General features: G+C 34.5%; 1 protein-coding gene across 4 annotated transcripts in view; it reads right to left on the reverse strand.

The window, feature by feature from the left end:
• Window positions 1–19,242, reverse strand: part of Carf (calcium responsive transcription factor) — a 91,799-nt gene that overhangs the window by 39,478 nt on the left and 33,079 nt on the right. For 3 of the 4 annotated variants that reach the window (XR_002820115.1, XR_002820114.1, XR_002820113.1), the window contains exons 1-5: window positions 14,504–14,647; window positions 9,701–9,821; window positions 4,924–5,067; window positions 3,240–3,473; window positions 530–692 (exon numbers count right to left, since the gene is read on the reverse strand). Coding sequence is in view for 1 of the 4 variants with exons in the window: in XM_012513702.2 (XP_012369156.2) it covers window positions 530–692; window positions 3,240–3,473; window positions 4,924–5,067; window positions 9,701–9,821; window positions 14,504–14,732; window positions 15,010–15,036; window positions 15,783–15,822 (958 nt within the window). In the remaining 3 variants the exon portion in view is untranslated. Of the gene's footprint in view, window positions 1–529; window positions 693–3,239; window positions 3,474–4,923; window positions 5,068–9,700; window positions 9,822–14,503; window positions 14,733–15,009; window positions 15,037–15,782; window positions 15,823–19,242 lie in introns of those variants that run through there. The other variant, XM_012513702.2, reaches the window with a different exon arrangement.

Raw genomic sequence — 19,242 nt, forward strand, 5'->3', positions numbered from 1 at the left:
TTTAAGGAAGGGAGCAAGCTTTGGACATAGCATTTTCAAGGCCCTGGAATTGATCATCACCATTAAGAAAAAGGTGAGTAGGAGCCTAATGTGCTGGGACACAGCCTTAGCCCAGGTACTTGGGAACTGATGCAGAAGGATCCCTCGAACCTGGGAGTTTAAGATCAGCTTGGGTAACACTGTAAGCAAGGTCCTCTCTCAATAAATAAAAAATAGAAGAGAGATGATTGATATGTACTCAATAAATGTTTGCTAAATAAGAAATAATATGTATAGAGAAAAGTATTGATTTTAAAGGGCAGACTAGGATTTTGATTAGTCAGATTAGAAATTCACTGTTTCTTATTTTTTTGACAATAAAATTTAAATCACCTAAAATTTCATCATACTTACATTTTAATGGCAACCTGTCATTATTTTTCTTTTATCAGTTATTCTGATGCTTTAATAGTAGTTATCTCTATTCAAATATTAATAGAAAGAAAGAAAAATTCTCTAATAAAACAAACAACTGTGGTTGTAATCATACCGTGGCTGGAATGATCTCTGAGTTGTATACCGTATCTCCATTTCTCAATGATCTCTGTACCTCATGGATGTGATTTTTTATATCATTTACAGTTGGAAAATAAGATAAATTATGTCTTTCAGGTACCTCATCAGGTTTGAAAAGTTCTCTTTCCACAAACTTTCTGTTAAGAATATGAGAAATAAAAATATAAACCATGTAGATCAAAAGAAAGTTTCTCTTTTAGCATAAATTTCAGTAAGGTAAGTTTTACCACTCTAAATAATTTATATTTTTCAGTTTAATCTTTTTTTTGAGACAGGTTTTCACTATATAGTTCAGGCTGGCCTTGAACTCACAGGGACCCTTCTGGCTCAGCCTCCAAAGTACTGAGATTACCATACCCAACTTATTTTTTTTTTTTTTCATACATTCAATCACAGAATTCATGTAGGTTAAAAAGAATGCAATTTTTCATTGGATAAACACATTAAAGTGAGATTTGACATTTTTATAAATTAATTTAAAGGAATATTTTCAATTTAATGTTTCTGAATGTTATCTCAAGCACAGTATTGAATACTTTAATATTTCTTTTAACTCTTAGTATGATCCTATGATACAGATGCATTTATTATTCCCACTTTATAGATAAAGGAACTGAAGATTTACACAAGTTAAATAATTTTTCCAAAGTGATATACCCACCCAGTAAAAAGGAGAACTTGGCCCTATATTCAAATTATGTGCATAGGCAAGTGTTAACACTATTTGCAACATGCATCAATTAACACTACATGAAATATGATATTACTTGAATTTCATAAGTAAACAAAAGATAAATAAAACAGTGCTATATCATTATATAAAAAATACAAAAATAAGTTTAAAATATATATGCTTTGTGCATTACATTCAATGGCCCTCACTACAGAATTGTACTTTTCCTCTGGTCCTTTTTGTTTTTTCCTTTATTTTTGAGACAGGATGTCACTATGCAGTTCAGGTTGGCCCTGAACTCACTATGTGCCCTGGCTGGCCTTGAACTCTTGGTGATCCTCTTGCCTCAGCCTCCTGGGTGCTACGATTACAGGTGTGTGCCACCACCTAGAGTTTGCCTTTGTTCTTAAAGAATTTCACTGCCAACAGTTTGAGTATCTTAGCATAGGATTATTAGTAAACTATAGATGGCTTCACCAAATTTTGACTTTAAAGATGGTCCAATGGAAATAAATATAAAATGTCTTATGAAATTGGCTAAAGAGAAAAATTGTGTATTAAGAAACAATTCTAAGAGGTACTCTGTTGTTCATATTATACTAAATAACAGCCAGCAGGAGCAAGGTGAAGTACTAAAAATCATACATATTTTTTTTTCTTCTTTTGCAGTACTGGGGATTGAACTCGGGACCTTGTGCTTGCCAGGAAGGCACTTACATTGCTGAGCTATCTCCCCAGCCTTACAAATTATATTCATATGTGAAGGATATAGAATTAGGCCTAAATTTCAGTTCTGACTCTGTTTTTTCAGCCCATTATAAAATAACTCTCGGGGCTGGTGAGATGGCTCAGTGGTCTAAAGCACGTACTTAGAACAAGCTTAGCAAAGCACAGGGACCGCGGTTCAATCCCCCAGCACCACATGCCAGCCAGCCCCGCCCCCTGGTGGGCTGAGCTGGCCACACACACACACACACATAAATAAATAAAATTTAAAAAAAATAAAATAAAATAAAATAACTCTCGAGTTTCCATTTTCTTTTCTTTTCTTTTTTTTTTTGGCAGAACTGGGGATTGAACTCAGCCCCTTTGCTTATTCTACTGAGCTATCTCTCCAGCCCCAAGTTTCCATATTCTCATGTGTGGAATGGGGATAAGTATAACAGCAATATATAGCTGCTGTAAGACTAAAGAAGATGATATATGTAAAGAACATGGCACAAAGACAGGAAGCATCACCAACTAATATTACTATTTAAAATTAAAAATATTAAATTATAAATCATATTATAATAAAAATTTTGTATAGTTCATTGTTCAATGAAATTCTATATGTAGTACCCTGATCTAAGATTACTGCTACTCAGCATAATTTACTATTGCTATCACATTGTATTTATTATTATATTGAATATATTATATACAATAAACCATGAAGAAAGTATATGTGATATATGGTATTATTGCAGTATATTAATTATTCTGAATCAATAAAATTACATCAGAGTACTAGAAATACAATTTCATTACACCAAGAACTATCCAAATGAATACTGGGGATCAAACTCAGGACCTTGCTCTTTCCAGGTAAGAGTTTAAGCTGCTGAGCTGTCTCCCTGGCCCCCATCCAAATATTTTTATTTTAATAAATTTAATTGCTTTTCAAATAATATGAAATAAGTATCTTGAAATCTTAGGTTCTATACAAGTTTTTCTCTAAAGGTATTTATGACATAATTCAACTCATATACCATTTAGATACAGTCCAAAGTGCCAAATATGGAATATTCCAAATGAGTAACAATATTATTAATAATTCATATTATTGAATTATTTGCTACAAGAATTTGCTAGAAAATTATTGGTTTGTAAATAAGATTCTCATTGTAATCTAATAATCTATATTTATTTATTCTGATAGTATACGTTCTAGAAAATATAATATTATGTGCACTGTTTAAACCAAGAAACAAAAATAAAAAAATTAAAGCATAATTTGCTTCTACTGTACCTTAGCTGTTTCCTCACTGCATATACTTGTTCTATGCCCTGTGATACTAACTCTTGAATCTTATGTGCTACTTGAGGGTGTAAACGTGAGGGTAATGCACAATTCTCATCTCTGACTGCAGTTTCCTCTTCTTCAAGAGAAGAAATAGGAAAAGGGGAAGGTGATAAAGGGAGACAAGTCGTCTCTAGTTCATGATACTGATGAGCTTGCTGTGTAGGTAACTGTACATACCACCTGTTAAGAGAAAATATTTAAAACTATTAAAATTTAAATATTAAAATTATCTAATACTACTAGACAAGGACTAGAATCAATTACTTAGGTTAATATGTAAGAGACAGAATAAAATTTTATTTATTTATTTATTTATTTTGGCAGAACCGGGGATTGAACTCAGATCCTTGCGTTTGCCAGTCAAGTGCTTATCCTACTGAGCCATCTCCCCAGCCCCTAAAAATAAAATTTTAAGAAAAGTATTTTGTTATACTTAATAAAATTTAAAATGCTTTCACTTAACTGATTTTATACCCAATTAAATAAAAATCTTAATAAGTCTTTATAAATTTCATTATGCTCTAAAGTTGAAGAAGCAGAGATTTAAGAATACCTGAAAAGGATATTTTACATTTTATATTAAGAAAATTTTATCACAAAATAGACACAACATTGAAATCACCATCTTCGACGTTTTCATCATTTGTTCTACATGGTATCTCAATGGTGCACCCCACTACCTTCCAACCACACAGATTACAACTAAGAGCCTACCATCACTGAGCTATAATGGGAGACTTTCCCTAAGAGGGGTTCAAGATATAGCCTGCAAAGTATTTCTGCTCCTGTTGGCCTAGTAAACAAGAGAAGCAATCAAAGGGCAGGAATACAGCTCAGCGGTATAGTGTCTGCCTGGCAAGCTCAAAGTTCTGAGCTTAATTCCTGGTATCTGATACCAACCACCCTACCACCCCCTTTCCCCCAAAAAACAAAAAAAAAAAAATAAAGGTGATGACAGATCTCTTGGACAGCAATACAGAAAACAGACATCAGGAAATACTGTGTTGGTACACAATTATTATAATGGTTAATATTAAATAAAATGGAGCCTATGCACTGAGGAATTTGATTCATTTTTATATACCTAAAGGTTTTTATTAAAAGTCACACAAAATTATATTCCCTACATATGACCTCATTGTACAGTAAGTTCTTACTGAAAATAAAGGAAAGTACACAAAAGCTAAAATTTCTTTCTCTTCAAAACCTGAGCATAAAATAAAATTTTACTGTAACTTACAGTTCATTTCTGGATGTTATAGCAACCAGAGAAGGGTTTTAAAAATATGTATGAGGCTGAAAGCTCTGCTACTAAGTATCTGAAACAAAGTACAACATGTACAATAAAATATGTTGATAAATACATATTTCGTGATTTGAGGAAAAGCCTTCTATGTTCTGTACTGCTTTATACATGTGGCATAATATAGTGTAATTCTTTGATAATAAAAATAATTTATTCAGTAACAAATTTAATGCTAGTCAGATACCTACTTCATAAAACACTTTAAGGAAATAAAAAATTTAATTATAATTTTTTCTACATTCCTATATATGAAGTCTTATATACGGTGCTAATTCCTATAAACGGTGTTAATTGTAAAATAAAACAATTACATAAATGTCATACCTAAGAACACCACCAGCATCTACCAAGTTCTTCTTTAGCATGTTAAAAGCTTTTTCCTGTTCCATTCTGATTATTTTCTTGTCAATTTTGGGATCTGTAGGTACTCTGTATTCAGGAAACTTGTGCACCTTTTTAATATAAATCCTTTATGCAAGATAAAGAAGATTTATTTCATTATAATTTCAAGAAAAATCTAACTTATCAGCCAAAGAGCACTTTAAGCATTTAAATTTATAGAAAATTCTATTTATCTAGAAAAGTATTCAGAAGTATATGAGAGAGAAGCCATGTTCTCAATGGATAACACTTAGCAAATTAACAATAATCTTGGCGCTGGTGAGATGGCTCAGTGGTCTAAAGCACCTACTTAGAACTGGCTTAGCAAGCAAAGGGACCACGGTTCAATCCCCCAGCACCACATGTCAGCCAACCCCGCCCCCTGGTGGGCTGAGCTGGCCACACACACACACACATAAATAAAATTAAAAAAAAAAACAATAATCTTTTCTCCCCCCTTATTTTTTTGAGGCAAGATCTTGCTTTGAAGTTCAGGCTGGCCTTGAACTTACTATGCTGGCTTCTAAGTGAAAGTGATCCTCCTGCCTCAGCCTCCTGAGTGCTGGGATTACAGACATGTGCCACCATACCGAGAGAATTTTAACTTGAATAAAAATATCTTAAGTACTGTATTTGTGGGTAATTCTGAATTTGCCTCTTCTCCACTTCCCTGGAAGTTATAATTACCTCATGCCTGAATTCAGAGCTTTCTTCTAGGCTGCTACGCCTTAATCTTTCATTACTTAAATTCACTTGATATATCAATGCCACAATGCTGTTCACATTTGTATTCCTCTGTTGAAGACTCCCTTTTAAGGTCAAATATGAGTTCCTTAGGAACATTCAAGGCATTCTATATGAATTCAACTAACTCGTCTAATCTCACTTCAAATATAAAATTTCCTTTTCATGAAGTTCAATTTTTCAGTGTACCATCTGGTGACATCAAATATGTAATTGCACAAAATCTTCATTTATATGGTTCTTCTAGACTACTGTATCTTTCCTCTAACTCTCTATTTAAATTCAACCTATATTTCAGAATCCAGGTTAATTTGTAATTTCCTGCTAGGAGTTATAGTCCTTTCCTGAATATCTGTAATAGGTAGGTAATACAAAGGTTTTGTACTATACTACACTATTGTGTTCTCTACTAGTGATTTGTTTTCTGATCCTCCTCAACAATATTTTAAATGACCCAAGATTAAGTAAAACGTGGTTCCTCTTTGGATCTTTCTTCTTCTTATGGTACAGAACACATTTCTGGATGCAGAGTAACAGATACTAAAACAGTACTTGTAGAATAATGATAAAATTAATTATCCACATACAGAGGTTTTCTCCTATTTTACACCTTATATTTTTATACTGCTTGTATGTAAAAAGCAGTTGAAAGTTTTGTCCCATAGCCAAGTTTAAAGCTGACGTCATTAAATTAAATATGAAAAGCCTTGGAATGGGTTTTTAAAACTTTTGGAGACTACTGATGCTTGTGATATGAAATGTAATATTAAAATGTAATGTTTTTAAGGATAATTTCAATCATTTCATATAATCTTGTTTGCTTTGATTGAAACAGGGTCTGGCTATGTTGCCCAAGCTGGTCTAGAATTCATGGGTTCCTATAATCCTCCAGTCTGTCTCCTGATTACTTGGCACTACAGGCTTACCACTATATTGGCTAATGTATCTTCTAAATTTTTATGTTACTAATAATTTTAAACACTTTCTATATTTGAAAGACTATTCGTAAAGTATATCTTTAATATCTTTCATTGGTTTCCATTTTTCCTTCCCACTCAGTGCAATGACTATACTGTAATACTCTCTATAACTGGCTGATGGGAATTTAAATTGGTTCAATTTCTTTATGTATTGTGTACAGGGCCTTGCTACACAGCTCAGACTTTCAGTGATCTTCCTGTTTTCAGCCTCCCCAGTTCTGGGATTACAGGCATATGCCACCACACCGGGGAGTGGGGCCAGCATAGCATGTGGTGCTGGGGATCCAACCACCAGTCCCCATGCTTGCCTAAGGGGACTGGGCTATCTCACTGGTCCTGGTTAAATTTCTTTAAAAAGCAGCTTTGCAATACTTGCCAACATTAAGGAGATATATATATATATATATATATATATATATATATATATATAACATTTGCTCTACCATCAACTTCATTTCTAGGAGTTTACCGTACTAACAAGTGTAAGTGTAAGATGTACAATGCTACTATGTACAACTTTGTATATAATAAAAAGGTATTTTTCATAGCTTGTGCCTTTCAAGGATTAATTAAATGTTAAGTGCTGTGATTGTTTTGTCATATTCTGGGTTCCCTCACCTCCTGCTTGGTTTGTATTGAGCATGGCTCATAGTCAAAACTTTACTATAAGGTACTCTTAAGAGTCGTCACTCCAAATCCATCCAAACTGTTGGTGCTATTATAAGTTCTTCATTTATCCCTCCTAAATTTACACTACATACGTGCTTGTGCACTTTATTTTTCTTGTTTAATGGGGTTCCATGGCATGAAGTCATGCCAGGTCAGCTCAGAACTCAGCCTATTTCCCACAGTTGCACACAATCTGCTACATGGAACTGTGGCAATTTATACACATGCTCTCACAGGTAAAGGAGTTGGAGTCAATTCAAAATTTTTCAATTACAAAGAGCACTGCAAGAAGTAATACTGTATAGTAGTACTTATATACAATGGGGTACTACTTTGCCATATAGAAAAATAAGCTTGGATCATTTATAGGAAATCGATGAATCTTGAGCCCATAATGATAAGTGAAATGAATCAGACACACAACTTTGACTACTGTGTGGTTTTTCTAATGTAAGAAACTTAAGTTATAAATAAGGAGCAAAATAAAACATAATAGGTAGAAAGATCTTTCTTAAATGGGAAAGGGATCAAGAGATGGGGGAAAGGGAGAAGGGAGGGACAGGATGAAAAGAGGAATGAAGATGTGTTCTATACATACACCAACTTCGCAAAAGGAACGTAAATGTTATGTACTACAAACATGGACTAATAAGAAAAATTCCCTGAGATCTTGGGGAGGAGACGTTTTAATCTCCAGTGTATGTGCCACATTCATATAAATATGTTCTGAATCTTTCATCTTACTGACAACATTTTTTCAAGTGTGCTTCTGAGGAATAATCATTATTCTCGCTGTTTCTGGAAAAAAGTAAGCAATACTGTCTATATACAAAATACTTGGATGGCTCAGTTTGGCTTAGTGATAAAAACCAAGAGTTTATAAATATGATAATATGCCCTGATTCTGTAGCACAGTAAGAAGCATCACAGAGATAAAATATTGAACAAATTACAGATAGGAGCAGTTGGTGCTAATCTATGTACATGGTAACTGTGTGGCACATACATGCAAATGGGCCCAAATACAGGAAGTACTTACATGCATGTGTGTGAGGGGAATCCAAACAAGCCAGGGCTCCCACCACATTAAGAAATCATAGGGCCTTCAATGGAGAGAACTGGAGACTGCTAAGAAACCTTTATCACTCATAGGCCAGAGGTGCAAAGGGAATCCATTCACTGGGGCCAGGCTCAGCTGAGTTAGCTGTCTCCACTGATGAGGCCAAGAAGGCTCACCACCACTAAGGCTCAACCCAAGTGGGTCATGCCCTGGATGCTCATCTCCTAATCTCCCATCATCATCCTCCACTAGCAAAAGGCTAGCAGAGAAGCCAGCTTGCAACCTTTCCCAACAGTACTTGGAAGGGGGACAACTGTAAGGATTGACAAGTCCAGATATTCACAACACTGATGTTCTGTCTCTAGCTTTAAGCTCTACATTCATCAAAACCACCCCAGACATTGTACCTTAGAAGTTGCATACTGATAATGTTTAAACAATTCACGAGCAACTCTGAAAACTACCTGGGCTGAGACCCTCCAATATAACTGCTGCTTAGTGAATGCTGTGATACTATAGGACCACTGTTCTAATACATTCATTGAGCAAGTGCTGGCTAGGACAGAAGTATGGGCTTTATTTTAGGGTACAAAAATTAGAAGACAATGTTTGTAAGTCTAATTACAGATGTATTGGTCTTCTGTGCTTTACAGATACAACAAATGAATTGATGAAAGTTTAAAAAGATATTAAGCCTGCCACAGTGGCACACACCTATAATCCCAACTACTTGGAAATTTGAGGCCAGTCTAGACAACTCAGTATAACTGCATCTCAAAAATCTAAAAATGACTGGGGATATATATGTAGTGTGATGGCCCTGAGTTCAATGTCCAAGGTCTGTCTGTCTCCTATCTGCTTCTAAAACACACAATTACATCCATAAATGGAGTGTTATATATCTATTAAAAATATTTATACAGAAATATGGAATGAGACTGCACTAGAGTACAAATTTTAAACAGCAAAGTGTGTATTACTCCACATGATTACTAGGATGTAGCAAGACATCTACATTGAACGTAACTACTGCATTCATAGTGGGAAAGAAGGTATACTACTAACTTTAAGAAAAGAAAATATTAGTGAGTCTTACCTAGATCTTCAAAATACTTATTTATGAGAATAGAGGAAACATGCATACACAGAATACACTGTAAGATGACTCAAGAAATTGGTAAGTGCTATAGCCTTAAAGAGGGACAAAGGGTAGAGGAATGAAAAAAAACTTAAAATAAGACTACAATGAAAAATAAAGAAGGCTTACCTGGCTGGACAGGTGGCTTTGTAGCGCTGACATGACCTGCTTTCCTGTTCACTGATTTTTTTTAACTGGAAACCTTTTCTCCTTGGCCCATACTGACACTCCATCACCACAGCTCTACTCCCTGTGGGCCAAAGCCAACTATTGATATTAATTCACATGTCTATCTATTATAGACATTAAATTAAAAATAACTTTGTGATGGCAATGTCAAAATATACACTTGTAATTACATGTTTATGGAAAAAAACCACTGGAATGTCTTACTAAGATTCACAAACACAAATTTAAAAGGTTATCATAAAATTTACCAAACGTATCTTAATTATAAAGAAATTAGCAAACAACACATTGACTGAATATATACTAGCAGATATAAGATTTTAAAAATAAAATGTATCACTTTATAAATAGAAATTAGCAAATGCTACATTTGGTTAATAATTTTATCATTTAAAATTTATTTCCTTTTATAATTATTTATTTTCTTATTTTTATTTGGGCTATTCCAATGATATAGACAAACTCTAAGATGCCCCAATGATCCCTGCATCCCAGCATTCATTTCCTTGAGTAATCAACTCCCTCTGAACATGAGCTATACTTAATCAGTGAATGCAGCAGAAGTGATAGGGTATTATTTTTTTATTTTAGGTGATTGACCATAACTTCTATTTTCGGTAATCTCTCTGTTTTTGCTTTGACTAATTTCTCTGGACAAAATCAGACGCCACATAGTAAGGAGCTCTGCAGAAAAGTCCACATGGTAAGGAATAAGGTCTACCAATAACTGTGTGAGTGAGGTTCAAAGCAGATCCTCCCTCACTCAGTCAAGCTATGAAAACACTATAGCTTGAGTCAACATTTTAATTTCAGTTTTGTGAGAGGATATGAGGCAGAACTACCTTGCTAAGATGCTCTTATATTCCTGATGCATTCTTCAAATATGAAAGTGTTTAACAATATTATAAAACAACTGATTCCACTGATCAACATGAGTATCACATATATAGATACCAGAAGTACCAATATAAAGAACACAGTAAACCTGTGAGGTATTCTTTCAAAATTCACATCTACATTTAATCAAGTGTTTAGAACTAACAGTTTACAAAAAGTATATAAAAGATAGGGTTGGGGATATAGTTCAATTGCACAGTGCTTGAAAGTCCTGAATTGAACTCCCAGTACCAAACAGAAGAAAAAAGAGAAAGAAAGAAAAAGAAAAGTACAGGAGATAAAGAACATGTACAAATTAATGGGGGAAAAGAAGAGAGATCTTCAAAAGCAAAGAAATTTAAGGAACAAAAATATTAGCCAAATACAGTATCTGAATGTTATCTACCAAACTTATGGGGATAAAACTCAGATGAGTGATAAAATGTGAATACGGAACATTTTATAACATTAAAAAAATCATTGTTGGTTCTTTTAAAGCATAAAATGGGATTGTCATGTATGTATGAATACATATCTTTAAGGATACTTATCTTTCAGAGGTATATACATTAGTACATATTACATGCTTTAGCAATTATAGATAAAATGATGTGATATCTGAAACTTGTAAAAAACATTTATGAGAATGAAGAAGTCAGCAGAATTATAAATGAGACAAGACTGACCATATGCTGATAGAGGCTGAAGCTCTACAAGAGATACCTGTAATCATGGAGTTTCTTATACTACCTCTACATATTATGGCATATGAAAATTGCCATAATACAGAAATTTTTTGAAACATCTGGCAATGCAGCTAGGTGTGGTGGCACATGCCTATAATCAGCAAGACTTCATGAGTTCAAGGCTATCATGGGCTATGTAAAGTCAAGGTCATCTTCAGCTACATAGTAAGACTTTGTCTCAACACCTTCATCCCTGGCCCAAAAGAAAAGCCTGGGTAAGTGAATGCAGGAAAGAGAAAATTTCACACATTGCTATAAGAAGTGAAACTTAGAGCAGGTCTTCAGTCCTTTACAGGCAAATCTGAAATCTAGGGCTGGGGAGATAACTCAGTGGCTTAAGCGCCTGCCTGGCAAGCATGAGGTCCTGAGTTTGATCACAGGTCCCGCAAAAAAAAAAAAAAAAAAAAAAAGTTAAATCTGAAGTCTAAAAGGCTCAGTGAAAAAGTTTTTTGAAACTTATCTGGCTGCAGTATCTGAACTAAACTATGTGAAGCTATTTAAAGTCTTTATGGCTTAGTGTGATTACCCAAAAGATTATATATGATGCTGTTTATACAATACTTAAAAGGAGTGCTCTGTAATATTACTACGTTAAATTCTAAAACTACAGAATTGTGAAAAATTTGGTCCAAAATATTTGAGAGAGAAAGAGGTAGCCACTTTAGAACATTTATGTAAAATTATTTAGAACATTAATATAACATTAAATCAGTCAAAGATCAAATGGGTATATTTTAAAACAATTCCATCATAAGGCTCATATTCTAGAAAAGCTAATTATGCATTTTATTAAAAGATATATATTGTGGAAGACTATTGCATTCTTTTTATTTTTTTAGGGTTTTTTTTTTTTTTTTTTTTTGTGCAGGGTCTCACTATGCAGCTCGGACTTGTAGTGATCCTCCTGATTTCTGCCTCCCTAGTGCTGGGATTACAGGTGTGAGCCACTATGGCCAGACACCATCGCCAGCTCAGTGTGCCCAGGGGTGAGGCCAATGCAGCATGTGGTGCCAGGGATTGCACTCTGGTCCCTGCGCTTACCTCAGCAAGCGCTTAATCTGCTGAGCTATATCTCCAGCCCTTGCATTCTTCTTAGTAAATAAGTTGGAACCATTCTAAATGATAGTCAATGGAAAAGTAATGATGGTCGGCCACATGCTAGACTATTATACAGCAGTCAGATTGAATTAACTAGGACCTGTAAGCATAAATATGGATACATTTAAAAATGAGTGAAAAATTTGCAAAACAGTGTCTATTTAGTTTATTACTTAGGTATATTTTAAAATATTCAAAATAATAGTATATGTCATATTAATTAGAAATATAGAAAGAGATATACAGGAAGTACAGAGATCATCAAATAATTATTAGAGTTCTCTTGCATTGTTTTAAAAATATTTCAATATATATGCTAATTTATTTCATTTAGACTACTAGTTTCCCTTAGTTCATCAGAAAGACATCTATTGTTATCTGTTTTCTTTTTTGTAAGAGAGTTATTTGTCTATGACTTATACTCTTGAGTAATATTTGGCTATTCTAAGATAATGGCACATAGTATATTAACTATTACTATTCTCTTTTATTATAGAATTTTTTAAAAATAGTGCTTTTTATGTTTTCTTTATTAATATCTACATGTATCACATTAAAATATTTTTTTAAATTAAGTAAAAACCTTGGGCTGGTACACATGCCTATTAAGTTCAAGGTCTTGGGTTTAATCCATAATACTATTAAAAAAACACAGAATAAAAACAGATTGGAAAGGTACACACCAAATGCATTTACTGGCTATCTATGATGAATTAAAAAGGAGATAAAATTAGAGAAGGAAAGTGGAAAAATTCAGGGTTCAAGGTTTTTTTGTTTTGTTTTGTGGTGTTGCAGACCAACTTGAGAAACTCACACATACGAGTTAAAGGTTTATCTCTGAGCTATACCCTCAGCCATTCCATACTTAGCTTTGAGACTGTATTTCTTTGATAGAACACTGATGAAACCTGGGCAAAAGGGGTTACATTTATCTTACAGTCTTTCAAATTAACCTTTCTTCTATTATTATTAGTAGTAGTAGTATTTTCAGTGTTGGGGGTTGAAATGCAAAGCCTCATCCATTCTAGGCAAACATTTTACCACTCACCTACTGCCATACTCATAAGAATTTCTTATTAACCTCAGAGGTTTAGGATGAGACCATAATTCTCCTAGCTAAATTAGTGCCCTTACAGTCCAGAAATGAATTACTTATTATTAGGTTCTCTGGGATGTCCCTAGTCCTGTGGCAGATTTCTGGAAACTCTCTCACTACAGTAAACACCAACTTAAATGTCTGAGACTATAGCACGTAATATATCCAATGCTTATGAACTTTAATATCAGAGCTCTATATGTTAACAAATTCTATACAGTAACTACAGTTATAAACTACCAAAATGGACACAAGTTTGTCCTGCAAAACAAATTAAGAAACGAGAGAACATCTGCATTGGCAGAAGGGGCATAGTGGACATACATATATTTCTGTTTTCTTTTTTTTTCCAAGTCAGGTTCTCAATATGTAATACAGACTGGCCTTGAATGCACTTAATGTAGCCCAGGCTGGCCTTGAACTCACAGTGATCCTCCTGCCTCAGCCTACTGAGTACTGGGATTACAGGTATGTACTACCATATCCAGCTGGATATGTGTATTTTAAAAATAAAATTTCTCTTCTTATACTTTATTAAATAGGCACACCTGGAATTTCAATATTTTTATTTTCTATTCATAGGCATAGAATACAGGGCTGGGGAGACAGCTCAGCAGCATAAGTGCCTGCCTGGCAAGCCCACGGTCCTGAGTTTGATCTCTGGTACTACAAAAAAAAAAAAAAAAAAAGGCATAAAATATAAAGAAATCACTATTTACTCACTCTGATATATTAAAATGCAATTATACAACAGTAATTGGCTATATTTACTGTAAATTTTCTTTTAGTTTAGCATGTATTTTAATCTGTTAACTTTCAGTTACCATTTACCAAAATGAAAATACATTTTGTGATTAGGAAAATCACATTTTTCACAATGTACAATGGCTGCTAATGAACCTTTTAAAATAATTCTTTAAAGAGTACCTGCATTGACAAATGGGATTCCATCATATGGGACATACTGGGATTTCCACATCAAGCGTGTAGCAGGCTTGGCTAGGCTTGGCGACTGGCGGGTCCCCCAAACACTCTGTGTTTGCTGCTTATGAAATGTTAGGATACTTTCTAATTCAGTCTCACTTACACAGTAGCCACGGTATGAATCTCCAATTTTCTGCATGAAGTAAAAATCAAATAATAAACTAGCAAATTTCTTTCACTGTACAATAAATTCAATGAGATGGTTGTCTAATATAAAAAACTCAGCTTTTAAAAAAGAATGTCAGTCAGGCATGGTGGTATACCCATAATTCCAGCACTCCGATGGCTGAGGCAGGAGGATCATTGTGAACTCAACTCAAGGGTAGTCTAGGCTACATAAGCGAGTTCAAGGCCAGCCTGCATTACACAATGAGACACTGCCTCAAAACAACCAAAACCAAAAATGAAACCAAAACCAAAAGAGAATGCCAATTGTTCCTTTAGATCACTGGTCCATTACAACCAGTGGCCTGAATCTGAGTTGAACTAGTATCATCAAATAGACATTTTCCATGTATTTGTTAGGGAACATAATGCCAAATTTACTGGCACACATATCAAAATCTTGTTCATGAGAAAAAAGTGAAGAACATGTGATATATTCATTCTAGATATTTAAAATTCTGCTAGATCAAATCCAGATCAGCATAAAACTAGCTACAAAGTACTGGTTCCTGGTAAGGCTTCTTTTAACTGAAATTAGATTTATGTATGTATGCATGTATTCAGTACAGGGTCTCACTACGCAGCTCAGACTCATAGTGATCCTCCTGTTTTCAGCCTCCCCAGCACTGGGATTACAGGCATGCACCACCACACTTGGATTGGGTGGCTGGCTCAGTGCCCAGGGATGCGGCATGTGGTACCAGGCATTGAACCCAGGACCCTGTGCTTGCCTAAGCAGCCCACTGAGCTACCTTGCCAGCTCTTCAATATCCATTTTTAGGAGAGCCTTCTCTAAGAGAAATTACTTTCTGGTCTTAGTACCAACGATAGTTGGCAGTTTGTGTTTATCTTATGGAAATTAGAATAGTTTTCCTTGTTTAACAGAATCAGACTTCAGTAACTAGTTTTTGACTTTTGAAATGCATATACTTAGATTATAAACAAGTGTGTATATGCATACATGCACAAATACAGTTCATTCAGATGTGCCTTTAAAATAAGGCTAGGTAGGGCTGGCCAAAGAGCTCAGTGGATTAAAGCACCTGCAAGCAGACACAGGAGCCAGGGGTTCGATCCCCAGGCCTGCAGTGCCGGGCCTCTGCTCAGGGCATGCTGAGATGGCCACTAAGACTGGGAGTGGTGGCGTACACCTGTAATCCCAGCTCTTGGGGGGGCTGTAAACAAGTGGATCACTATGAGTCTGATATAGTAGTAAGACCCTGAACCCCTATAGATCCGTCCCTAAAAACAAATAAGTAAATAAAATAAAATAAGGCTAGGTAAAAACAAATCATAAATTGATATTATCATTTTTTTTTTAATTTAAAAGAGAAAATTTGTTAACTGTGGTCCCTTAAACTTCATTAACATCTAGAACTGACTCCATGTATTCTTCCTCCTTAAAGGAAATAAGAGCAAAGCTGTGGGCATGGAGATTTGTTCTTTCTCATTAGATTAAATATTTTATCTTGGCAGAAGAACCTCTAATAAGAAGGTAATGAAACTACTGTTGTAGAGTTGGACTGGTGGCTCATGGCCATAACAACAGCACTGTAGGAGACTGAAATAGGAGGACTGCAAATTCAAGCCAAAACTAAACAACTTAGTGACTCAGAGTGTGTCTCAAAGTAAAAAATAAAAAAAAGACTGGGAATGTAGTTCAACAGTACCCCCATCCACCCTTACGAGCAGTCAAAACCAAATAAACAGAAAAACCTGTTTGGCTGTACTTTTTCACATAATAAAAAGAGATAATCTGATACAAGATATTATCTACATTTTTTTTTCCTAAAAATAATAAAAGTGCTATGTTTACAAAGTTGCATCTATCCTAGTTTGTCATCAAGATACCTTCTACAAATAAAAGTAGGAATATAAAGCCTACCTGTAATCCTTTTATATAAATACAATGAATAGAATATTTAAGGAAAAATTTAAAATTAGTATAATGTAACCAGGCCTAGAGATAAGACTGTATACAAGTCATTAAATGAGAACTCAAAAAGTTAAAAAGGATTACCAAACAACATTTTAAAGCAAAATTCAGAAATTATTTCTTTGGCTATTAAGCAAAATGGTTTTTACTACTGACATAGCTTGGGAGAAGACAAACAATCCTTCAGTGGGAAAGATTACTCAGTCTGCTGGACACATTTTATCATTGTTTTTCACAGATAGATGACTTTGAGCTAAGCTATGCAATGTAAAATAGTTGTATTTTTGTGTGTTAGATTTTTTTCACCCATACTTTTTGTTGGTCATAAATGGTTTTTCAGTAATTTCCTTAAGTTGTTGTTCTGACTGTTTCATGAGTTTTTGAAAGTCTTTATTAAACCTCACAGAATGTTATGGAAATTAGCATATTCACAATCACGCGGTCAAATCACTTTTACAACTAACAGATGCAACATATCACACTGTAAATCCTTTTATTAGAATTTATCTTAAAATAATCTGAAGAAATGTTTTTCATTCCTATATTTTAAGATTTATTTACAATAATGAAGCATTTTAATAATTACATACTCATCATCTACAGCTGACATACAGAAAAAGCACGGTCTCTTCCCAGAAAAAAAACTAGTAGTTGTATAGTAATGAACAACTCATGCTAGTAAATTAGAATGGTAATATATGGGAAAAATAAGTGAAGGACTAAAGAAAGATACTAACACATTTCTAGAAAATAAAAGAACTAGGTTAACAAGAGTGAAAGGTGAACTAGAGAAAAGTACAAAATAAAAGACAAAATAAGGTATTATAGAAGACTTTTTTTTCAGGCTGACCTTAAATTCACTATGCAATCCAAGATGGCTTCAAATTCACAGTGATCAGCCTGCCTCAGTCTCCCAAAAGCTGGGATTGCAGGTGTGCACCCAGCATGCCCAGTAGACTATGCTAACTAGCCAAATAATGTGGAAAAATAACACTGAATTTATTAGGGCAGTGAGAAAGGACAATGATACCACTTTTAAAGATAAGTAGTTTTATAAAAATACACATTAGGGATCAGAAATGGAAATGTCAAAGAGATTAGTAGGCACCAGGTATAGTGGCACATGCTGTAATCCCAGTACTTAGGAGGATGAGGGAAGAGAATCACTGTGAGTTTGAGGCCAGTTTGAATTATGTAGTGACATTGTCTCAAAAAACACCTCACCTCTGAGACAGGGTTTGGGGGGTTACGGATAAATTTATTTAAATAGAGTGCAAAATAACAAAAAGTCTATGGGAGAATGGGGAAGGGAGACAATATTAAATAAATAAGACAGGCATCGAAATGTAGAAAAGAAAGTTATTCTAAAATTTTGTGCATAGGTTTCTAAGAAAATACTATTTCTCACTACACAGACAAAGAATTTAGGAAGTGGAGCTAGTTATGCTATGGTAGATTATTTCAATTTGGAATAAAATGAATAGTAAGAGGAAATCCAAATAAAGCTCAAGTAAGGAGATGGATATCTGGGAAGACAGTAAGAATTAAGGATCTGATGATACCAATGTGAAAAACATTTTACAGTTGTAAGAGTTGAAAGTGGACAAACTAGATAATCCCTCTAAGAGATAAATGTAGAAAAACAGGTTGGAAATGGTAGTGCATACTTATAATCCCAGTACTCAGTAGACTAAGGTAGAAGGATCACTGTGAGTCCAATTACAACATAGGCAACATAGTGAGACCATCTCAAAACCAAAACCAAACCCAAACCAAACAAAACAATGTAGAAAAAGAAGACAAGGTCAGAAATGAAAACTGAAGAACTTCCACTGAGAATATGAAAAGAAGTACAAGCAAAAAAGAGAATGATCCAACAATAAAAGTACAGACATATGGTAATGAAGTTTTATGGAAAACAAGAGAAGGAACCTGCAAGAGAAGAAACGACAGTAAAGTGAGAATACCTTCAGCCTTAACACACACTGCATCCAATCTTCTTCTAAAAAACTGAGGATTTAAAACTGGTCTCCAACAAATTAAAGTGTACCTTTCTGACCTAACTTCAAAGGAGCTTCCGACTGCTTCTTCTAAACTGTCTTCACTTTCCTAAAACTGCAGCCTTTCCATACAAGGGCAGGATTTGCCAAAGCATGTTTACTGATTAAAAGATTAGAACGTATATGTGTCCCTGGTAGGACACAGTGAAAGGGAAAACTAAAAAGGCTGGACTTAAGACCTAACCAGTTATTCATTCACCTCCCCATGGATAGGGGAACAAAGGATTCAGGGGCTATCAGATATGCTCCACTGATACTTTTATCTGCTGAGGGGAGAAGTTCAAGTTTCTTGCTTTCTTTGGAAATGTGCAATAGTTCTGGACCAGAAACTGCACCTAACAGTTGCAGAGGTGGATAGACGATGGTGACTGCTCCATGATAATACAAAATAAAATCAAGAGACATACAATTTACAAATTCAATGTGGAGACTCCTTAGAAAAGTTGGACTGGAAATCCCATTTAAACCAGCTATTCCTCTACTGGGAATTTTCCCAGAGGATCTGAAAACATCATATCATA

The sequence above is a fragment of the Octodon degus genome, unplaced genomic scaffold, assembly GCF_000260255.1.
Source record: "Octodon degus isolate 3935 unplaced genomic scaffold, OctDeg1.0 scaffold00016, whole genome shotgun sequence".
NCBI lineage: Eukaryota > Metazoa > Chordata > Mammalia > Rodentia > Octodontidae > Octodon > Octodon degus.